The 24,532-nt window shown below is 41.2% G+C and overlaps 1 protein-coding gene across 11 annotated transcripts in view; it reads left to right on the forward strand.

The window, feature by feature from the left end:
- Positions 1 to 24,532, forward strand: part of satb2 (SATB homeobox 2) — a 242,449-nt gene that overhangs the window by 139,808 nt on the left and 78,109 nt on the right. For all 11 annotated transcript variants that reach the window (XM_073046915.1, XM_073046910.1, XM_073046920.1 and 8 more), the window contains one exon: positions 214 to 411. In XM_073046915.1, the coding sequence (XP_072903016.1) occupies positions 214 to 411 (198 nt within the window). The remainder of the gene's footprint in view (positions 1 to 213; positions 412 to 24,532) is intronic.

Here is a 24,532-nt window from a genome sequence, read left to right on the forward strand (position 1 = left end):
CCTGTAGACTCTGAAGCAATTTCTACCCAGAACATTGTTTCTTTAGTACTTATATCTATTTTGAACAGCTGACCAGAGTTTGTGATGTGCAGAGCAATTATTTAACTCATAGCCTTGACAGATTGAAATAGATTACTACTCTTGGTGTAAGCGTGGAACATTACAATTTTCCCCTCAAAGGCTTCATCTCATACCTCCATCTTTTTGCCTCAGGGCTGGTTGTGTGAGCTGCTCCGCTGGAAAGAAAACCCGACTCCAGAGAACAGAACCTTGTGGGAAAACCTGTGCACTATCCTACGCTTCCTGAGCCTTCCTCAAGCTGAGAGGGATATTGTCTATGAGGAGGAATCACGGCACCATCACAATGAACGTTTGCAGCACGTTGTTCAGCTGTCCCCAGAGCCTATCCAGGTGGGATAACCCTTTGTGCTGATTTAGCTCTTAAGGTCATTCTCTGTGTGAGACGTCAGGTCTAAGGCTGAACATGACTGGAAAATCTTGCTATTGTGACCCTTAATGCATGGACGCTTCACTTTACTGGTGATGTGTCTGATGGGTTATGTACAATGCTGACAATAAGGAAGGCAATAGATAAGGAAAATACTGGAAATAATAAGTCAGGCAGTATATGTTAAGCGGGAAACTCAAATGACATTTCAAATCAATGATCTTTCAGCAAATCTTGAAAAAAATGTGAGTCAAAATGTGCGAAGTTTGCAGATGCAAGGGAGTAAGGCAGGTGAACAGCTGGAAAGGCTGATCCCCAGGGAGAAGAGATTAAATGAAAAATGGAACTTGGTAAACCATCAAAAGAATAAAGGCAGGAGATTTTACAGGTTGGATATCCAGAACAACACACATAAGATGCTGGAGGAACTCAGCAGGTCAGGCGGCATCTATGGAAGAGAATAAGCAGTTGACATTTCAGGATGAGACCCTTCATCAAGACTGTCAGAGGTTGGCTCTGGAGGATCATTAACCAGAAGTCATTGCACATTCAGAAGGTGGAGAGTGGATTCAGAATGTGCTGGGAATTAAAGTGACAGATGACTAGAAACATAAAGGTCATGGTTACAACATAATAGAATTGTCACTGAACTAGCTCCCTCAATCCAGTAGCCAACAACACTGCACATTACCAGGGGGATATGTTGGCAAAGAAAATCGTAAGGTATAATTCAGAAACCCATGACAGGATGTGGATTGTCCTCCTTCACCTGGGGCTTAAATACAAACTTTTGCCTGCTGGTGGTTTGGGCAGACTCAGTCCTGGACGTGCTGGAGAAAGAATGAAAATATTTGTGGTAAATCTGATGTCAGTTCTGGCTAACTGAAATGGAAAGAATTTCATTCAGCAGCAGGACTATTTAGGTTGATAACTAAACAAGGACAACCTGCCATGGTTACGCTGGAGAGAACGCAGAGCAGAATCACCAGGATGTTGTCTGGATTGGAAGACTAGTTATGAGGAGAGATTGGAGAGGCTAGCTTTCTTTTCCCTGGAGCTAAGGAGGTTGAGGGGTGACCAGATGAACATTTATAAAATTTAGATGGGTTACATAGGGGAGATAGGCAGAATCTTTTTTTCCCCATGGTGGGGTTATTGAAAACAAAGTGGTTTAAGTTTAAGGTGAAAAGGAACAGTTCTGAAAAGGTTTTGAGAGGAACACAGAACATAGAATAGTACTGGCTGTTTGGCCCACAATATTGTGCTGATATTTTAACTTACTCCAAGATCATTCTAACACTTCCCTTCCACATAGCTTTCCATTCTTCTTTTATCCATGTGCATTTCTAAGGTTCTCTTAAATGCTGCCAATGTACAGTATCTCTCTCTACCACCATCTCTGGTAGTGCATTCCATGCAGTAACTTGCTCAACCTTTTCTCATAAAACATGTTCTCTAATCCAGGCAACATCCTGGTAAATCTCCTCTGTACCCTCTCCAAAGCTTCTAAATCCTCCCAATAATGAGATGAGCAGAACTGTGGTCTAATCGGAGATTTATAGAGCTGCAACTTTCCACATTGCTTTTGGACTATCCCAGACTAATGAAGGCTGACACACCGTATGCCTTCTTAACCATCCTATCAGCTTGTGTGGCAACTTCGAGGGATCTATGGACTTGGACCAGAAGACCCTCTGTTCCTTACACATTGTTAAGAATCCTGTCATTAACCTTGTACAGTACTTTGCCTTCAAGTTCAACCTTTCAAAATATACCGCATTACCATTTTCCAGATTGAACTCCATTTACCACCTCTTAGCCCAACCCTGCATCCTGTAACCCACGACAACCCTCAAAACTATACACAACACCACCGACCTTTGTGACATCTACAAATTTACTAATCTACCCTCTACTTCATTATCCAAGTCATTTATAAACATCACAAAGAGCAGGAGTTCCAGAACCAATATCTGCAGAACACCACTGGTCACTAACTTCCAGGTAGAATACACTCCTTTTATTACTATCCTCTGCCTTCTGTGGGAAAGCCAGTTTTGAATCTACATGCTTCGTGACTGTCTGAATGGGCCTACCATGGGGAACCTTGTCAAACACCTTCCTAAAATCATACAAACCACATCCACCACCACACCTTCTTTATTTTGTTTTGTCACTTCTTCAAAGAAGTCTATCACACTTGCGTGGCATGATCTGCCCCTCACAAAGCCATGCTGACTATTGCTAATCAGACTATGCTTCTCCAAATGTTCATATGTCTTGTCTCTAAGAGTCCTCTCCATTAGTTTGTCCACTACTGATGTAAGGCTCTACAAATCTTGAACAAAGGAATAACATTTGTTACTCTCCAATCATCTGTACAACTCCTGTGGAGCACCGGTGCAGCAATCTCTTCCCTCTCTTCCCATATCAACCTGGGATATATCCCATTTGGTCTGAGGGCTCATCTGTCCTAATGTTTTTCAGAAAAAAATCTACACTCTTAACCTCAGCACGTTCCAGTTCATAAGCCTATTCTATGCTGACCTCACGTTCCTTAAGGTTCTTCTCACTGGTGAGTACTGACGCAAAGTATTCATTAAGAACCTCCCCTACCTCCTTCGACTTCATGTACATTTTCTTTTCTATCCAAGATTGCTTCCACCTGCACTCTAGTCTTCACATATGTGTAGAATGTCTTGGCATTTTCCTTTATCCTATTTGCAAAGGCTTTCTCATGCTTCCTTCTAGCTTTCCTAAGTCCCTTCTTAAGCTCCTTTCCTGACTACCTTATAACTTTTAAAAACTCTGATCCTTGTTTCCTAAACCTTAAGTATGCTTCATTTTTCCTCTTGTTCCACCTTTCACTTCATCCTATCATCCTTTCCCTCCTCAATGGGATGAACTTACTCAAAAACCCACTCAAGTGCTACTGAAACAACCTTCACATTCCCGTTGTACATTTCCCTGAGAAAATCTGTTCCCAAAATACTCTCCCAAGTTCTTATTTTACAAGTTTTACACGGAGATTGGTTGATGTCTGGAACTTGTCAAGAGGAGGTAATGGATTTAAATATAATCACTACATTAAAAGACATTTAGACGGACACCTAACTAGGAAGCTCAGAATGATACAGACTTAATGTGAGCGATTTGGATTGGTGTAGGTGGGTAGAGAAGTCTGCATGAACATGGGTGGAAGGGCCTATTTCTGTGGAATGACTCTACTTCATAAAATATTGAATAGAAATATACCTTGGTTGGTGTTCTAAATGGGCATTATGGCATCAGCTGGGAGTTACATGGTCTGCCTGGTGTTGCAAGGTAATTGAGTTAAAGAATGGGCAGGATATTGATTGAAACAAGATCACCCATTTTACATTACCGATAATTTTCTCACTGCCCTTACTTGTCGAAACTGTTTCATTTCCACAGTGAAATCAGCAAACTCATTCACCAACCCCATTAAATGATAAAGAAGCCAAACTCACCAACTCTGCGCGTCACCATCATTCATCGAGAAATGCACAAAAGTTCACTATTGAGAAATAAAACCACAAGTAGAAGGTTTTTTTTTTGTGGTGCTCCTTGGAAAGCTGAGTCAGAGGCTGAAGGAACATTGTGGTAGCTTTTTAAAGGTTGTGCTCCATCTCCACCCAAAGTAACCAAGTGCCATCTTCTAAGTTATTATAGATTTTGCATCAGGCAAGATTTCCTGATTGAGAACCAGAAAATAGGGATAATAGAAGTGGTGAACCAGAAACAAAGCTCATTAAATGCAATTTCATTATTTTCCTATTAATACCTAACAGGATCTGCACTTCTGTAATGAGATTACTTAAGCAATAATAAGAGGTCGCAGCTGCAACCCTGAAATAACAAGCTGATGGGCAAGGGGAATGTGGCATAAAGTCAAATATTGATGCAGTAATGTGCATTCTGGAGAACTGTCCAGTGGAAGACTGGATCATTTATTGGAGCACAGCTCTGGTAAAGCCCTGCATTAAATAAATAAAACAATTCTGATGCAAATGTGGGAGGCTTAAGTCTTTTGCTAGATGAAGGTTAGAGCACTGAATGTGAATTTGCCAGAGTAAACTAGTTGCATGAAGACAGGCAGTGGGTCAGAAGTTTGGACAGAATGTACAATAAACAGTATGAATGACTAATTGATTAATAAGAACTGAGGAATTAGAGTATAGGCTAAAGTTAGCCAAATATATAAGAACAGTCAGTCAGAGTTTCTATAAATATAAAGAAAACACTAGGTGTTTGTTGCCCTGATAGAAAGTGAGTCAGTGGAGTTAATAATGAGAAACAAAGATGATGCACAAAGCGAACAGCTATTTTGCATCAACCTTCAATATACAAGTAACATCTCAAAAGCAGCTCCAAACCTAGAGATGGAAGGGAAAGATGTAATCAGAAGGCTCTGTTTATTAGGGTAGTGATATTGAGCAATTTGTTGGAGTAGTGGGCTGACAAGAAGGACCTCAGGCCAAGGTCTTAAAAGAAGTGGTTAGTAAGATAGTTGATGCATTAGTTTAAATTTTCAGAAGCTCCCTCATTTCCATCAGGTTCTATTAGAATGGAGAATAACAAATATCATTCCTTTGTTCAGGAAACTACAGATGAGTTAGCTTAAAATTTGCTGTTGGTAAAAAATCAGAAGCCATTAGGTACTCAGGCAAAGTCAACATGGTTTTGTGAAAGGGGATTTATGCTTGACAATTTTATTGGAGTTTCTTGAAGAAGTAATTTGTGCTGTGGTAAAGGGGAACAGAGTCCTGATGCAGGGTTTTGACCTGAGATGTCAACAATTCCATTCCTCACACAAATCCTGCTTGACCCATCGAGTTCCTCCAGCAGACTCTTCATTGGGCCGGGTGGATGCACTACACATAGACCTCCAGATGGTATTTCATAAGGTGCAGCATCATAGATTATTACTGAAAATAAAACCTCATGGTGTATGTAACGACATATCGGTGTGAACAGAAGTTTGGTTTTTTTTATAGGAAACAACAAATGTAAATAGACCCTTCTCTGGTTGGCACAATATAATGAGCGGTGTGCTATGAAGATCAGTTCTGGGGCCTCAGTGCTTTTCCATTTAAATAGATTACTTTGATGAAAGCACTGAATGTACAGAGGCTAAATTTTCAAAGAGAGGTAGGAAATTAAGTTTTGATGAAAACATAAAAGTTTAAGAAGAAAAAATGAAGTATTTAATTTGGGTAGAAATAAGCTATCTCCAAGGTGAGAGACTGTAAAGCTCAGAGAACCTTAGGGATTTGTGCACCTAGTGTATGGTGAGTTAGCAGGTACTGCAGGTAAGGAAGGAAGTTATCAGAATGCAGTTGTTTATTACTGAAGAACTGAATAAAGAAAGGAAGATTAAGCTTCTGTTCGTGAGACCATATCTGGATACTGGATATAGCATTTGTGTCCTTACCATGGGAAGGATGGTAATACATTGGAAGCAGTTGAAATCTCTAGACTGATACTCAAAACAGATGGGCTGTCTTATGAGGAACAGTTAGACAGGCTAATCTTGTACCTGCTGAAACTTAGAAGAGTGAGAAGGGACTTGATTGATTGTATGAGACCCTGAATGGTCTTGACAAGGGGGATGTGGTGATGTTTCCTCTTAAGGGAGAATTTAGTGACTATTTAAAAGCAGTTTGTCACCCATTTGAGACATTGACGAGGTGAAACTTTTTTCTCTCAGATAGCTATGAGTGTTTGCAATTCAAGCACCAACCATCAATCCCCTTCTTACCAACCCCGTCTTCTTATATCAACAACCCTTAACCTCCCCTTCCAACCTGAGCACTAACCATCACCATCCCCACCAATCAAGTATAAACAATCATTTTCTTGACCCAACCAAATAGCAACATCATTCAAGCACCAGCAACAAATGTCTGAGCACAATAACCATCCCATTTTACCAGAACAACATTTATAGTTCCATTACAATATACAACTTCACGAGCACCAGTGTCACATCGCAATGAAGCACCAACTATCAATGTCCTAACCCATACATGCACCGCCCATCAATGTCCCATTGCACGCAAGAAATGCCACCACACCGTGCACCCGACCCCTTCCCAATTGAGTACCAGCCTTTGTGGTACCCTGTAATTCAGGCACCCAGTCTCACTGACCTGACACATTCATGCAAGTAATCTTATCCTGTCTCACATGAGCACCAGTTGTCATCCTTCCTGGTTGTCTACACCTGGGCCAAATCTCTGAACACCAACTATCAATCCCTTTCTTATATGAGCACCAACCATCACCATCCCGATTGAACTATCTACCAGCCATCACCCTGCTGATCACCCATACCAATAATCACCATTCCAACTATTAGAGCCCCTTCTCATCCATGAGGCCGCTGATATGTCCTGCAACATTGCATGGATTCTGTAGATTAGGAGGAAACACAAAACAACTATGACAATGGCAATTTATCATTGTCACATAACCTTGCAGAGATATCTTTTAAACTGTGACGCCTTAGTAACTCCAGCAAGAGTCCATCTTCAAACAACACCCAATCAAGCTTCTCCCCATTCCAACCTGTCTGCACTCTTTTTAAATCATTTTAAACCAGGCTGTCAACTTGTATGCATTTGTATTCTTTTGCACAGTGGTAGAATTAACCTCATGATGCCTGTGTCCTCTGATTAATTTTTATGCAGTAAATCTGAACGTTCCCAGAATGCATTCCAGATGAGTTGCTGTCGATCAGTATGTATGGGTTGGCATTCAGTGGTTCAGCTCTCCTTTAGGCTCTGAGTTCTTCCCTGGAGTGGAATAGCATTTCCTGCTAGTTATGTGCTCCTTACTGCCTGTAGCAGAATATTGCGTAGGCCAAGTCATTGAGTGTATTTAAAGCGGAGATTGATAGGTTCTTGGTTAGGGCAAAGATAATGGGGAGAAGGCAGGAGAGGGGTTGACTGGGATAACAAAACGGACCTGATGGAATGGCTGAGCAGACTTGATGGGCTGAGTGGCCTAATTCTGCTCCTAGGTCTTCAGGTCTAACATTCACAAATGGCAAGTGCGTCACAGCTCTTGTTTCCAAACTGCTTTGCACCTCAATCTCGATGCTGTGGTGTTTCAGATGTAGAAATGAGTAAGTAAGCAATAAATTCGACTGACCTTTTCTTCAACCTATTGGAAGGCCAGTCATACTCCATGCGATGCTGGGCACCAACAAATAGTCCTACATGTCTTCAAGTTTTTACTCATTTCTTTCTATTGGTTCAATGGCAAAATAGCAAGTAATGTGTGCAGGGTGTGGGATATGGCCATGAGGCTGCAGCAGTGCTCAGTGTATAAGGGTACAATAGAGCATACAAAATGGGTCTTTCATTGAATAGATGAAAATAAATTAACTAATTGGAGTCCAGATTGTTGGCAGGTAATCGGAAAATGACAAACTGAACAATGTTTCTGATATGTGGCCTTTTTGTGATGCATTCACTGACCTTGATCTTGTGTGTCAAGTTATTGAGTCTCTTGGAGCACTCTGGTACCCATCTGCATGTATTGGGGCTTGACTTCTGGCACCAGCCACCCATCTCTCCTCCCACAACCTTTTGATTGTGTGCCGTGATGAGGTTGCAGATGGTGGGGGGTGCCAGACCCCCTTTAGAAATAGGGGATCTCTCCTCCTCGTGCCTAAAGAGCCAGGGATGACAGTACAGCTTCAAAAACTGTTAACACTCTGTCCCTTGCTTGTTCCATTCCTGGACAGATCTGTCCTGTATCATTACTACCAGATCCCAGTGCATGCCACATCCTCCTCTCCACTCTGCTTTCCACTTTCTTGACTCCCTGGTCCATTTTTCCATTGATGAGACTGAGTGCAGACTCTACAACCAGTTTGCAGAACACCTATGCTCAGTCTGCAATAGCCAGCCCTGTCTCCTGGTTGTAGATCACTTCCAAGCCCCTTCGTATTCCTACACTACCCTGTCCCTCCTCCACTCTCTCCACTGCCAATGTGAGGCCCAAATGCTCGCTAGAAGAATAACCTCTTCTATTCTGACTACATAGTGTACAACCTAGTGGTATGAACACCAAGTTTTCCAGTTTCAGGGAACCCTTACATCCTGTGTCCAACAGCATTCTTTCCCCCCCACCAATCCCATCCATCAAACATCCTCTCAATTTGTTCCCTTTGTAATAATCCCCTGCCCCTCTGCCTTCTGGGTCATCCACCTCCCACCCATATATTTTACTCATCTAATTCCCTCCCTCATCTGGGTACACCTGCCCTTCAATCTCTCCCTTAATGGTTTCAATTATCACATTCCTTACTCATCACATTCCAGCACTGGTCATCTGTATGTCCCTGCTTAACTTCCTCCAGCAGCTGTCTCTATCTTTACTTGCATTTTCCCCACCCTGACACCATTTGCCTTTGTTTCTCCTTGTTTGCCTCCACTTTTCTTCCACCTGTTTCCCAACTCCACCCTCTCCCTTCCCACACCTGCTCCATCTTCCCATCATCCTTCACCAGCCACCACAACCCTTCTCCCCAAAGTCCAACAATGACTTAACCCTCTCCTCTTGACACTGGCTATCTACTCTTTCCTCTCTGTCCTGATGCAGCGTCTTGACTCAAAAAGTTGACAATTCCTTTCCCCTCCATGGTTGCTGTGTGATCTGCTGAATTCCTCCAGGATTTTGCTTTTAACTTCACCCACGGCTCACCTCCCCTTTAAGAGGAGTTGGCTGTCTTTAAATTATGCAATTAACTTCAACTAGTGCCAGCCACTCCCAATATTAGCCTTTATTGTGGTGATAATGCAGTGAACAGTGTGGTTTGGGTAGGCTGTCTGCAGAAATCTGGCTTCAGCTGCAACAGGCCAAGTAGACATGGGTTCACCATCCATCGTTATTGCCTTGCCAGTTCTTGGGAACTCTGTGATGTTTTGAGGGGTACAGTATAGTTAGGATAGACTGTCAGAATCTTTTTCCCTGGGGTAGAAATATAAAGTACCAGACTATAAGCATTTATGGCAGGAAGGGTAAATGTTTAAAGCAGATGTGTGAGGCAAGATTTTAACAGCAAAAAATATGGTGGATGCCTGGAATGGGCTGCCAGGTGTAGTGGTGAAAGCAGAGACAATTGTAGTGTTTAAGAGTCTATTAGATAAATGTGACTATGTAAGGATATAGATGGTGAACAGACCGAAGGCATTTAGGTTGACAAACTCAGTGCTGGAGAAACTAGGGACGTCAGGCAACGTCTGTGGGAGGATTATACAGTTGATGTTTTGGGCTGAGACTCTTCATGAGGACTGGAATGAAATGAGAGTAAGGGTGTGGGGGAGGGGAAGGATTGGCCCAATGACAGGTGAAGCCAGGTGGGGTTAAAGAGGTATTCTATGACAGGTGGAAGAGGTAATCATGTTTGGTAAAGTCTGAAGCGTCTGTTGCTGTGCTGTGTATGAGCTGGTACTGCAGCAAAAAGCCTGTTGAGTGCTGTACATGTTACATGTTTTAAGAATACAGTGAACGAACCGGACACTAAGATTGAGGTTCTGCCATTTGGACCCAGGGAACTATTTACAAGTTGGTTCTTGGTGGAATTGTATTACGTGCAGTCAGAAACAAACCTGAAGAGGTTCACAAATCAGACTACAGAGGATATCAGTGAAATTCAAAAGGGGACAATTGAAGAAGAAAATCAGAACACGTGGAGCAGAAACTGTTAAGATGTTGGTGAAGATTTAGAAGGTATTCAGACAAGCTCACACAAGCACATTGACCAGTACCATACAGCTCATTACTCATCCAAATGAAGCAGATTGCTAGTTCACTATCTAGTGCCCATGTTGAAGAAAAACTTAGCAGCTTCCTCAGCTTCTGGGTAATGGGTAGTGAGACTCGTAGGCTATCTGTGCTTTTGAGATGAATCTGTAGTATAGTTGCCTGTCAAGAGAGTGGATACCCATTTGATGTTGGTTACTACATTGCCCATGTTGGAACTTGGCAAATGCCAGGTAGGGGTATGCTTCCTATTGGATATTGAATGAAGGCTGACACTGGGACACCACTGGCACTTTATCTTTGGAAATGATGTGGCACAAAATGAATAGAATGGAACCGAATTCCCCCACATCAGACTAGGAACTGGGTTTGCAGAGGAAGCAAACATCCACGTTAAAGTATTAGGAAATTGTTTCATAATATTAACTTTACCTACAGGAGCACCTCACACAGCATAATGTTAATAGCTCAAAGCCACATTGTTATTTATGGACCACAGGCAGTACTCTGATGAAACCATGATCAATGTTCTCTGTTCTGCAAGTGCAAATGTATCCTCTTAGTGAAAGTATATTTTTCACCCAGTTACCATCCTCATGGTAAAGGAAGTTGTGTGTGATTCCCAGTGGCTAAATTTGCAAGTAATTCCTTTTTGGCATTATGTTGTAATCATTTTCCAGACAGCAACTGCCTCTTTTTCAACTGACTACAGAGCTGGAAATAGATTGTGCATTCTTTAGTCTTTCGTGGCATAGACCAGTGGTCCCCAACCATCGGGCCGCAAAGCATGTGCTACCAGGCTGCGAGGAAACGATATGAGTCAGCTGCATCTTTCCTCATTCCCTGTCACGCCCACTGTTGAACGCACACAACGGGTCATTACACACATGAAGTCATTACCCATGTGAGGTCATCAGTTGCCTAAACGCAGTGATACCCTAGTGCCAGGGATCACTGGGTGGCTTCGTGCGGCCAACGAGAAGTGCTGTTGCTACTGGCCTGGAGCGCGGACAGATGGGCACCGCCTCTAAACCTGTTTACCACACCGAATGTTCGTGGGGAACCCGGTGCTAAAATATTCGCAGACGACCTAATTTGGGTTCAGGGTTTCGTAAGTAGCAAAGCAGCTACCTTGCTGCGATCTACTGAAAGTCATCACACAAGCCAAACTTTTGTTGGCCGATAGATCCTACCTACCTACAAGGGGGTGCGGGCATGCGCCCTGTCGCACTCCTTGCTGGCTCGGTCGCTCCCTCTGGACTGCGATCGCCGCAGCCCCGGTACGGGGACCTCCGGCCCTTACCTTGTCCTCTCACTGGTGTATTGCAATGGTTTTATATGTTCATATGAGGAAAAAACGTGCTGTGCTTAATATTAAATTTGTTAGATAAGCCCTTTTAGAAAGAAAATTGAGTGTATTAGCCACTTATAAGTGTCTTATAGTTGACTTATCACCTATATTCTGGTTGTGATTAACCCCCCCCCCCCGTCGGCCAGTCCACAAGAATATTGTCGATATTAAGCTGGTCCGCAATGCAAAAAAAAGGTTGGTGACCCCTGGCATAGACCGGCCAAATGAATCACTTCACATACAGAAAAATTAAATAAATGAGGTCACATACACTCACTGGTCACTTTATTAGGTATACCTCTACACCTACTCATTAATACAAGTATCTAATCAGCCAATCATGTGGCAGCAAATCAGTGCGTAAAAGCATGCAGACATTGTCAAGGAGATCAGTTTTTGTTCAGATCAAACATCAGAATGGGGAAGAAATGTGATCTGATTGACTTTTGTTGTTTTGTAATTCTGAAACATAAATCTAATCAAAACAAGTACACAGAACCTGGAATAATGCTTTAATTTCATTTTTACATTAAGCAAGGCATGTATGTATAACGTGGTGGCCTAATTATCTATGCCATGCATGCACTTTTACATATAACACTTAATTATTTAAACAACAAAGAATGCTTAATCAAACAATATACTTACAAAGCAACACACACAAAATGCTGGAGGAACTCTGCAAGTCAGGCAGCATCTATGGAGATAAATAAACATATTAATTGAATTGACTTCTATTACTTACATCCTTCATATACATGAGGAATAAAAATCTTTACATTACATCTCCATCTAAATGGGCAATGTGAAATTTATAATAATTTATAATAAATAGTATGTACAACAGGACAGTCAACATAACATAGAAATACAGTTGTGTCAGCATGAATTAATCAGTCTGATGGCCTGGTGGAAGAAGCTGTCCCAGAGCCTGTTGATCTTAGTTTTTTAGCTGTGGTACCATTTCCCAGATGGTAGCAGCTGGAAGTGTTTGTGGTTGGAGTGACTTGGGTCCCCAGTGATCCTTCCGGCCCTTTTTATACATCTGTCTTTGTAAATGTCCTGAATATTGAGAAGTTCACATCTACAGATGTGCTGGGCTGTCTGCACCACTTTCTGCAGAGTCCTGCGATTGAGGGAAGTACAGTTCCCATACCAGGCAGTGATGCAGCCAGTCAGGATGTTCTCAATTGTACTGCTGTAGAAAGTTCTTAGGATTTGGGGGTCCATGCTAAACTTCTGAGGTGAAAGAGGCACTATTGTGCCTTTTTCACCACACATCCTGTATGTACAGATCACCTGAGGTCATCGGTGATGTTTATGCCGAGGAATTTAAAGCTGTTCACTCTCTCAACTCCAGATCCATTGATGTCAATAGGGGTTAGTCTGTCTCCATTCATCCTGTAATCCACAACCAGCTCCTTTGTTTTTGTGATGTTGAGGGAGATGTTTTTTTGACAGCACTGTGTCAGCATGATAACTTCTTCTTTGTAGGCTGCCTCATTATTATTTGAGATAAGGCCAATTACTGTAGTATCATCAGCAAATTTAATTAGCAGATTGGAATTGTGGGTGGTGACACAGACATGGGTGTACAGAGAGTAAAGGAGGGGGCTTAGGACACAGTCCTGGGGGCTCTTGTGTTGAGGGTCAGAGGGAAGGGAGCCCATTGTTAACCACTTGCTGATCATCTGACAGGAAGTCCAGGATCCAGCTACACAAGGCAGGGTGAAGGCCGAGGTCTCTGAGCTTCTTATCGAGCCTGGAGGGAATTATGGTGTTGAGTGCTGAACTGTAATCCAAGAACAGCATTCTCACATAAGCATCCTTCTTCTCCAGATGTGTAAGGATGGTTTGTAGAGCTGTGGCTGAAATATTACTGAAATATTAAATACACAACACTACTCTCTGCTTAGCTACAACTCAGTATAGAATACCTCTCAACTATATACACAATATACTATATAATACAACTACATCCACAGCATAGTAAATTTTAAATTATCTCATTCAGGTTTAAAGACTTAATCACCGTGGAGGATTTTTTACTCTTTTGGGATAACATTTTTCCTGACAAGGGAGGTCACTCTGTTTGGCAGGTGAGACGTGGCTGCAAAACCATCTCAGGTTCTGGGTGGTTGTAGGAGTTGACTCTGAGACTGAAGGAAGTGGTTCTGACAGCTCTGGACACCTTTCTTCTTTTCTTGGCTTTTTGATTCTTGCTTCTATCCCAGTCCCAGCTTTTTTTCTCTCTCTATCTCACTCCTTTTTGTTACCGCATTCCTTCTGTCCTTCATGCCTTTCTCTTTCTCACTCACATTCTTCCACTCAATCTCTTCTCTCCTTTTCAACTTGTCTTTTTTTTCTCATCTTCCTTTTTCTTCTTCTTGTTTCCCATGGGTATCTCTGCACTTGCTAATTTTTTGAGAAATTAGCTCTTGTTCATCTCCTTTCATTTCCATAACACTTATGTCATCATCATCTTATCCTTTTTCTTCTTCTTAGGATGTGCGTCTTGATCTTGGGAAGTTGCACTTATGGAGTATTCTCTTATTAATCCTTCTATTGCAACACACACAAGGTTGGATGAACTCAGCAGGTCAGGCAGCATCTATGGAAAGGAATAGATAGTCAATGTTTCAGGCCAAGACCCTGCCACAACTGTCTTGATGCTGCACACCGTGAACCATTGCCCAACAGAGGGCAAACAGGCATTGGTGCCAACCTCTGTGCCTCTGATTGGAAAGCATATTGGACCAAGGACGGGCCATGCTGTTCACAGGGATCGTGAAAGTGACGAAAACAGTAGTCCAACTACAACCATTTTTGTAGGCAACATAGGTCCTGAAGAAGGGTCTCAGCCCGAAACAATGACTGTTTATTAATTTCCATAGATGTTGCCTGACCTGCTGAGTTCCTCTAACATTTTGTATGTATTGTTTTGAATATACAGCATCTGCAGACTTTCTCATGTTTAAAATCCATCTATTAGTCCCTTTACAATCTGATCTCTCTTTGGTTCCTTGTCCACAACATCATATGATGAACCCTCTGTTTTCTATCTCCATCAACTCCTTTCTTTTTGATCTTCCATTCATCCAGGTGTGCTTTGGTCTTTGACTTTACAAGTAGCTTTTTGTCTCCCACTTGAAGTTCATGCAATAATCTGAATACATGCAGAGTAGATTCTGGTTCTTTATACTCACAGAAGCCGAATATTTACAACTTTCCTAAAGTTCTGTGAACTCTCTTCCAGCTTACAATCAAGCCATATTTTGCAAGTAATTGCCTAATTAACATATCAGAAGCTTTCTCAGATACGTTGCCTACAAAAAGTGTTCAAGTCAGATTACTGCTTTCGTCACTTTCATGATTCCTCTGAGCAGCACGATCCTTCCTTGGTCCAATATGCTTTCCAACCAGAGGCACAGAGGTTGGCACCAACACCTGTTTGCTCTCTGTTGGGCAGTGGTTCCTGGTGTACATCATGAGGCAGTTGTGGCATCATCCAGTACCTTTCTTAATTCACTTTCTGTTGACTTTATTGTAGGGGATGTAGCATGAAAATGGTGAATGGATCTTCAATCAAGTTGTAGTTGTCTTAGCCACACATGGCCCCACAATACCGGCCCTCCTGTTGTTACACATACAAGCCTTGTTGGTTGTCATATTTCACAGTTACAAATGCCATTATCTTTTCTTTAGTATAAGTTCTTCGTTGGATATCTGCGGGCTTTGGTTTAGTATCCTTGAAATGCTGTTCAAACTTATTTTATGGAATGTGTGTAACAGCTGAGCGGGTGTCCAAATCCATTTTAATTAATTTGCCGTTCACTTCTGGTGTAAGCCATATTCTCAAGGCTACCCAGTCCTGAGTCACTCTCATCATTATCAGATTTTTCATCAGTAGCATGCAGATTAGTGCTCTTTTTGAAACTGCAACTTGACATTTTAACGTTTTAACTACACTTCCCTGTGTAGTCCATCTATGTTTGTCTGCCTGACATGCTCTTTCTATGTGTCATAACTTTGTTGCATTTCTGTAAGTTTTGTCTTTAAACCTGCATTGGTCTGGTGTATGCGAGCCCCTGCAGCAACAGTAAGAGCATTTGTTTGGCTAGGCTGGTTTCTTTTCAGATGTTTATGATCACTTTCATTCCTGACTGCAACTCAGTTGTCTGATGTTTCCATCAATACAGCTATTTCTACAGCTCCTTTAAAAAGTTGTGCTTTTTAGGAGCCATTTTTGAATGCTTTCTTGTAAGGTTCCACCAACTAAGTGATTGTTCAGTACGTCATTAAGCCCATCACTGAACTGACAATACTCAGACAACTTCTTCAATTCAGCCACATAAGCTGAAATGGACTCCCATTCCTTTTGATTCCGCTTACGAAACTTAAAGTGTTCCGCAATCAACAATGGTTTCAGTTCTAAATGTTCCTGCATTACTTTCATGATTTGAGCAAAGCTTATTTCTTCTGGTTTGGTTGGAACAGTCAAACTTTGAGTCCAATGCACTCAGAAAAATTGGCACCCGCTTCTCATTGGCTATTTAATTTGCTTCAAAATACTGCTCAATTTGCTCAATATACAATAATCAGTAATCCCTTGTGTAATCGAATGTGTCTATCTCTCCGATGCAGCCAGCTATTTCTGCGTTTTTAAATTTATGATTATTATCACATGGTACCCACTGTTTATGAACCCATTAATTTATCGGTTTCCTACCTTTTTTAAACTTGACCATGTCTGTCCCTTTAACTGAAACATGTGCTGTGCTGTCTTTTTTTACTGTGTCGTTTCTTACTGCACTTTTTAAATGTGAACGTCTCTTGGCACTTCAACAGGTAGGTAGTCATCTTGTGTTCGCCACTGTTATGTTTTTTAAGTCCAAAACAGAAAACTAATCAAAATAAGAATATAGACCCCGGAATAACGTCTCAGTTTGTTTTTGCTTTACATGAGGTCCATACCTATGAAGTGGTTGTATAATGGTATGCCATGCATGTTCTTTTACATTTAACATGTAATGAATTACTTAAACAACAAAGAATGCTTAATCAAACAATATATTTACAATATTACTCAACTATTACTGAAATATTAAAGACACTGTCACTTTGACCGTGGAATGATTATTGGTGCCAGACAGGGTGGTTTGAGTATCTCAGAAACTGCTGATCTCTTGGGGTTTTCATGCACAACAGTCTCTAGAGTTACAGAGAGTAGTGTAAAAGTCAATAAAAATCCAGTGAGCAGCAAATCTGTGGGCTTAAACTCCTTGGTAATGGGAGATATGAGAGGAGAATGGCCAGATTGGTTCAAGCTGACAGGAGGGTGACAGTAACTCAAATAACCATGCATTACAACAATGGTGTACAGAAGAACTTCTCTGAATGCACAGCACTCTGAACCTTGAAGTGGATAGTCTACAGCAGCAGAAGAGGACGGACATCCACTCTGTGACCACTTCATTAGGTACAGGAGGTACCTAATAAAGTGGCCACTGAGTGTATATTTGATTGTTATCTTGCTAGATAGGTACCTTATGGATAGGGGAATCAAGGGATATGGGGACAAGGCCGGAACCGGGTATTGATAGTAGATGATCAGCCATGATCTCAAAATGGCGGTGCAGGCTCAAAGGGCCAAATGGTCTACTTCTGCACCTATTGTCTATTGTCTATAGGCATTGCAAAGTCAAACGTTTGTAAACAAATGCAAGGGTTGCTTTTTGTAAAGTGCTACATGGTTGCTATGGAATTTCTTTCCTGTTACAGTTTGGCTATATGTTATTTGGATAGTCTTTAAAATAGTCCTTTGAAATTAGGTCCTTGAAACACACGTTAAATTTCAAAGTTCAAAGTTCATTTTTTATCGAAGTATATATATGTCATCATGTACAACCCTGAGATTCATTTTCTTGCAGGAATTCACAGTAAATACAAGAAACACGACAGAATCAATGAAAGACCACCCCTACCAGGATAGGCAAACAATCAATGTGCAGAAGACAGCAAACTGTGTAAATACAAAAAGAAAAATAAATAATAATTATTATTAATAAATAAATAAATAAATAAATAAATAAGCAACAAATATCATGAGTTCAAGAGTCCTTGAAAGTGATTCGATAGGTTGTGGGAACACTTCAGTAACGTGGCCAGTGAAGTTACCCCCTCTGGTTCAGGAGCCCGATAGTTGAGGGGTGATAACTATACCTGAACCTGGTGGTGTGAGTCCTGAGGCTCCTGTACCTTCTTCCTGATGTCATCAGAGAGAAGAGAGCATGACCTGGATGGTGGGGGTCATCGATGATGGATGCAGCTTTCCTACAACAGCGCTCCGTGTAGATGTTAGTTCATGAATGGATTACTTCAAAGAGCAAAAAATGTCCTGCAAAAAGGAATAAATTATCAGCCTATATACAGCTTTTGTTGAAATGCAAGATGCCTTTAATTTACAGCAAGGCATTATTTGAAAGCTAATTTAAAAGACACTTTAAAACCCATTGAGATCAAACCACAGCAACTAACTGATTGAAATCCTGACTGTAACTATGTTAAAGCTTGCTAGTGTCTTTGCAAGGCAACAAGGTTTTAGGATCAGAGATGGCCCAATTGGTAGAATGTATAGCCTGCTGGCAACACTTACAGTTGACAGAGAGCTCGTGAAAGGAAGCAAATGTTTCTCTGATAGAGGGTCACCTCTGTGGCAGACATAACCTTCTCAAAGCGAGGCACAGCCTTAAAACTATTTTATGAACGGCTGCATTTTATTATTATAGTGTGTACCATTTTTACTAGTGGCAGTTTGTAACTGCCAGACTACAAAAAGCCAGCCTTTCATAGAGTATTAGACTCAGCACAAGAAGCGGCCCTTCATGCCCTACCACCCTCTGATCACATTCCAGTCAACAGCCACCCAAACTCACCAACCCAGGCCGCGTCTGCGTAAAGCGAAACCGGGTCAACACTTCAGGTTAGAGATCCTCCTTCGGAACTGAAAAGGAGATAAATGAATCTCGAAAAACAGCAGGGAGGGTGGGAGAGGGGATGCCACTGACAGGGTAAAGGCACGGTGGCCATGGAGATAAGTTGTAAACAAAGTTATCTGGTCAATGAGTGAGTGGGAGAAGTTAGATGGTGAGAACATGATATTAAAGAATCTAAACAAAAGAATGTGGGAGTTGCAAAATGCGGAGCAGGAGGACAAGACCAGCAGGTCAGGCTGGACGTGCCCACCACTCCCAGGCAGGAACAAAGATGGAAAAAGGAGAAAAATATTTTTGATCTAGTGTTTCAGATAGAGATGAAGGAATCAGGTTACTGGGAATTATAGAATTCATTATTGTAGAATCTGGAGGGAGTGGTGAGAGTGTGAGAAGATAGTTACAGGGAAAATTAATGTGTAATGGGATTGTTTGAATCAGCAAAGACTTCTGCAAGTCTGCGAAGACTTGCCTGTAATATAAGGGTGCATGGAGTTGGAGTAACGTATTAGCATGGACAGAGGATTGGTTAACCAATAGAAGGCAGAGAGTTGGAATAAGTGGGTGTTTCTCTGGTTGGCAATCAGTGGCAAGTAGGGATCGGTGCTGGGCCCACAACAGTTTATGAAATACATTAACAACTTGGAAGAGGGGACCGAGTGTAGAGTACCTAAGTTTACTGATGACTAAATTGATTGGAAAAGGAAATTGTGCAGAGAATGCAGAGAGATGTAGATAGGTTAAGCGAGGGGGTAAGGATGTGGTAGTCGGCAAATGTGAGGCTAGCCACTTTGGAAGGAAAAATAGAAGATCAGATTATGATTTAAATGGTGAAAAATTGCAGCATGCTATCGTGCAGAAGGACTTGGGAGTGCTAGTGCATGAATTGCAAATGTTTGGTTTGCAGGTGCAACAGGCTATCAAAAAGGTAAATGGAATGTTGACTTTGGTTGCTAGAGGTTTTGCTGCAGCTGTACAGGATATTGGTAAGGTTGCACCTGGAGTACTGTGTGCATTTTTTGTTTTCCTTACTTGAGGAAAGATATACTGGCTTTGGAATTGGGGTAGATGAGGTTTCCCGATTTGATTCCAAAGATATCAGGGTTAGACTATGAGAAGAAATTGAGTGGCCTGTGACAAAACTTGCTGGAATTCAGAAGAATAATTGGGGATCTTATAAAAACATATAAAGCTATGAAAGACATAGAAGTAGGAAAATTATTTCCACTGGTTGGTGAGTCAAGAATTAGTCAACTTAGCCTGAAGTAGGATGGGAGTAGGTTTAGGATGCAGGAAGCAGTGAACCTATGGAATTCTCTGTCCAGGAAAACAATTAAAGCTACCACATTAAATATATTTAAGACACAGGTAGATAGATTTTTGCGTAGTTGGGGAATTAAGAGCTGTTGGGAAAAGGAGCTGAATCCACAGCTAGTTCAGTCATAAGCTTATTGAATGGTGGTGCAGACTTGATGGACCAAATGGCCTACTCGTACTCCTATTTCTTATGCTTTTTACGTACTTGATGAACTGAAATGGCTTCTCAGCATCTCGTGAAGAATATGGTAGAAACTGCAATCGTGTTCAGGATAAGGTGCCAGTGAAGTGGTCTATTTTGTTCTAGAAGGTGTCAAGTTTCTTGAGTGTTGTTTGAGATACAGTTCTCTAGGTACCTAGAGAATATTCTATCACACTGTTCATGTTACTAAGATCCCTCTGACTCATTAATATTTCCCGCATTAACAACTTCCTCCACCATTCTTATTTGAATGTATATTGTCCTACAAAGATAACACAACATTTTATAGCAGAGTTGATTTAAGAGACAGGGTTACACTCCTTTGGACCAGGAATGTTAGGTCATCCTCAGACCAATTCAATAAAAGTAGGATTTCTAGTTACTGAATAAACTTGGCTTATTTAGTTCTTCTATGTGCTGTGATTTAATCCAATCCTATTTGACAGCATTTTAATTAAAGTGGCCTTTGCTGTTCAATTAAATTTAAACTTTTGGAGCCATTTTACAATCTGTTCAGCGACTGTTCTAATGGAGTTGAAGTGTTCTTTCCTGACCAGTTTATCTGCTTTTCACTTTGTAAATTGTTTATTAGATCAAACTGAGATATTGCTTTGTGGAGTTTATGAGGAAATGCCAAATTCTTGAAATTGCTCCCCATTACACTGTTTCTTTAACCCTCTGACTGCCAGGCTTACTGAGCAATCTTTTTATAGCTCAGGCATTGAGATGCGGTGCTCCACTGTTAAGTTCATGAATGAAAGCTGAAGTGAAAAGGAAAAAGTTGAGCACGCTTGTCTGAGTGATTTAAAATTAGCTGTTGACAAGGCACGTGCACATGTATGTACACACAACACAAATCCAAAGTGATGTGTGAAGGAAAATCATTCAAAAAGATGTGGAAAATCTGCATATGTTCCATGGTCTGGCTTTAACAGAAACATGCATAAATCATAAAGGAGGAAGAAAAGTGGGACCAATGGTGATAGCTCAAGCACGCAATTATAATGAAAGCTCACAAAATGGCCTGGTTGGGGTTAATGTATGAAAAAGTATTTTTTTATCCAATGCCTCCCTTTTCTGTCTGAGCGCTATCTAACTGTGATTAGCTGATCAGATATCAGGCTGAACCGCTTTGCCTGTGTTAATATTTGCATTTTGTTCTGTTTAATCATAGTCATCTTGGCCAAATAAATTTGCATTTTCAAGTTAGATGACTGAATATCTTAAAGCACTTTGAAATACTCAGCCACTTGGAGCACGATGCACCCAATGTTGTCATTATGCCAAAGAAGTCAATATCCTTCATATAACACACCCTTGCTAGTAATTACTAGTTTCTCTCTGTAGATTTCAGGTTTGAAATCGGAATTTTTTTTAGAAAAGTCTCAGCTAGGTTTGACCATTGCATCCTTGCTGTGTGCACCCAGTCACTATACCAAGAATATCTTTTGCAGCTTATTGGTGAGTGGTTGATGCAGTGGGAGGGAGTACAGGGTTGAAGGGCTATTGCATAAAAAACAGTTTAGTTAAAGCATATCTAATTGATTTATAAACCCGGTCATTTGAAAATTTAAGACGGCATAAGAATTGTTTCCTCTTTTGTTTCTTTTGAAACCTTGATGTTACTCTCTTCAGCAACGGCTGTCTGCAACAGAAACATTTTCAGGCTTCTTGTAACTGGTTTCCACAGTCCTATTTGCTTGTCTACGTCCAGACTAGTGGTTTAGCCTAAAGTTCAGAAAACTTGCTGAGAACTGTTTTATTGGGTGGAATCTTTCTTTTGGCTAATGAGACCAGTATAAAATGGCACATTTCCATCAGCACTTAAAATAGCGTCTTTGTAGAAGTCAATTCCAAACGTTTATTTGCTATAAACCAAAGAATGCTTGGGTGATATTAAGCTAATTGAACACAACCTTAATATGGCTGGTGACTGTCAGGAACCATTCAGCAGACTATGTTACATTTACGGTGGAAATTTGTTGACACTAACATTTCAGTATGATATGATGCCACTAATCAAATGGTTGCATCTAAATTCTTTGGGATTCTTATCATTAGTCCACCGAACTGAACATTATTACTGTTTTATAATGTGGTTTCAGTGTATGAATGTGCAGTTTTCCCTAGGAATTGTGGCAAAGGCAATAGTAAATGTGTTTGTATGCTGCTTTTTTATTGTAGCAGATAATCCCCGGTGCTTCACAGAAGCATAATCAGACAAGATTTGACACAAAGCCATATAAGGAGATATTTTGTGTAGATGACAACAAGATTGTTCAAAGAGATAAGTCTTCTGGAGCTTCTTTAAAGGGGGAAGGAGAACCAGAGAGGCCAAAAGGTTTAAGGAAGCTATTTAAGGGCCTAAGGCCTTGGTAGCTGAAAAAATGGCATCCTATTATGGATTGGTTAAAAATAAGATTAAACAAGAAGTCAGATTGGAGGAGTGAAGATTTCTCAAGGGATTATAAGTGTTTTCAGAGATGGGAGAAATCATGAAACAATTTGAAGCAAGGATGAGAATTTTTAAGATTATGGGGTTCTTAACTGGGAGCCAGTGATGGTTACAAGGCTTAGGGCACAGGAGGCAGGGTTTTGGATGCCTCCAATTTTATTCAGGATAAAGTGAGCAAGATTGACCAGAAATACAATGGAATAGTAAAATATACACAGAGAAATGGTATTCCGTATTCCTAAAGGTTTAGCAACTGAAGCAGGCAAAAAATTGTCTGAAGATATGGAAGTGAAAATAGGCAGTCTTAGTAATGATGTGTGTACATGGGTCTAAACCTCTTAACAGGGCTACCCATTGACACTGAGGTAGAAAAGAGCCTAGGTCAGTTGCAGACATTTACAATGAACAGGCATGGATTCTATACCTTCAGAAAGGGTTTTATGTTGCAGACTGAAAATAATGGCTTCTGTCTCCCCATGAATTATTTTGAGGAAATTTCTCCACGACAGGTAATCTGGAACAAGGAAGTATGACCATTGATAGATGGCTGAAGGAATATGAAAGTTGGTGATAGAATCATGCAGTAATAGAACATTTTTGACATGGAAAGAAGCCATTTGGGCCATCATATCAGTGTCGGGGGAGCAAGTGGCACAATCTAATCTATAATCCTGCACTAGGCGTGTAGTCTTGCCGGTCACAGATCTCTGGTACATATCAACATGCATTTTAAATGCATAAGGTTTTCTGCCTTTCCATCCGTTTGGTCAGTGAGTTCCAAACCCTTATCACTTATTGAGTTCAGTATATCTCTACTCCCTTCTAATTTTCTCCTTGTTAATGTAAATCTATATATCTGAGTTACGATCCTCTCTGTTAGGGTAAATAAGCCCTAACCAGTTGTACTTTCTGGATCCCTCAGAGTTTTATAGATCTTAATTAATTGTATCCTAAGCTTCCTCCTTTCCAAAGAAAACAGCCCTAACTTTTTCAACCTTTCCACATAGCTACAATTTCCCACTCTTTGCACGTCTTTGTCTCCCAATCTATGTCAGGTCTGACCAATATAAAGGAGGCCTTACCAGGAGCACTAAGCGCAGTATTTAACCCCAACAACAACTATCTACCAGAAGATTATTTATTGTATCATTTTCTTTATATTGTCTCCTACATTTAGATGAAGATCATGAGAGAATATTACTGAAAGAAAGAACCCAAATAGTCAATCCTTATACACTTCAATTCCCCATCAAGAAGGCCTCAAAGCCCTCTGCTACTTTCTGGACAATAGACCGCACCAGTTCCCCAACACCACCATACTCCTCAGGTTGGTGGAACTGGTACTCACACTAAATAACTTCTCTTTTGGCTTTTCCCACTTTCTTCAGACCAAGGGTGTAGCTATGGGCACTCGCATGGGCCCCAGCTATGCCTGCCTCTTCGTGGGTTATGTGGAACAGTCTATGCTCCAAATCCATACTGGTACTGCTCCCCAACTTTTCCTTCGATACATTAACGACTACATTGGTGCTGCTTCCTGCACCCATGCTGAGCTCATCAATTTCATCGACTTTGCATCTAACTTTCACCCAGCCCTCAAATTCACTTGGTCCACCTGGGTACTTCTCTCCCCTTTCTCGATCTCTCGGTCTCCATCTCTGGAGATAGACTGTCTACTGACATCTCCTATAAACCCACTGACTCCCATAACTACCTTGATTATAGCTCTTCCCACCCTGCCAAATGCAAAAATTCTATTCCCTATTCCCAGTTCCTCCGTCTCCGCCATATCTGCTCCAAGGATGAGGCTTTCCGTTCCAGGACATCCCAAATGTCCTTTTTCTTTAAGAATCGTGGTTTCCCTTCTGCCGTCATCAATGATGCCCTCACCCACACCTCCTCCACATCCCACACTTCGGCCCTCACCCCATCCTCCCGTCACCACAACAGGGACCGTGTTCCCCTTGTC

The sequence above is a fragment of the Hemitrygon akajei genome, chromosome 5, assembly GCF_048418815.1.
Source record: "Hemitrygon akajei chromosome 5, sHemAka1.3, whole genome shotgun sequence".
Classification (NCBI taxonomy): domain Eukaryota; kingdom Metazoa; phylum Chordata; class Chondrichthyes; order Myliobatiformes; family Dasyatidae; genus Hemitrygon; species Hemitrygon akajei.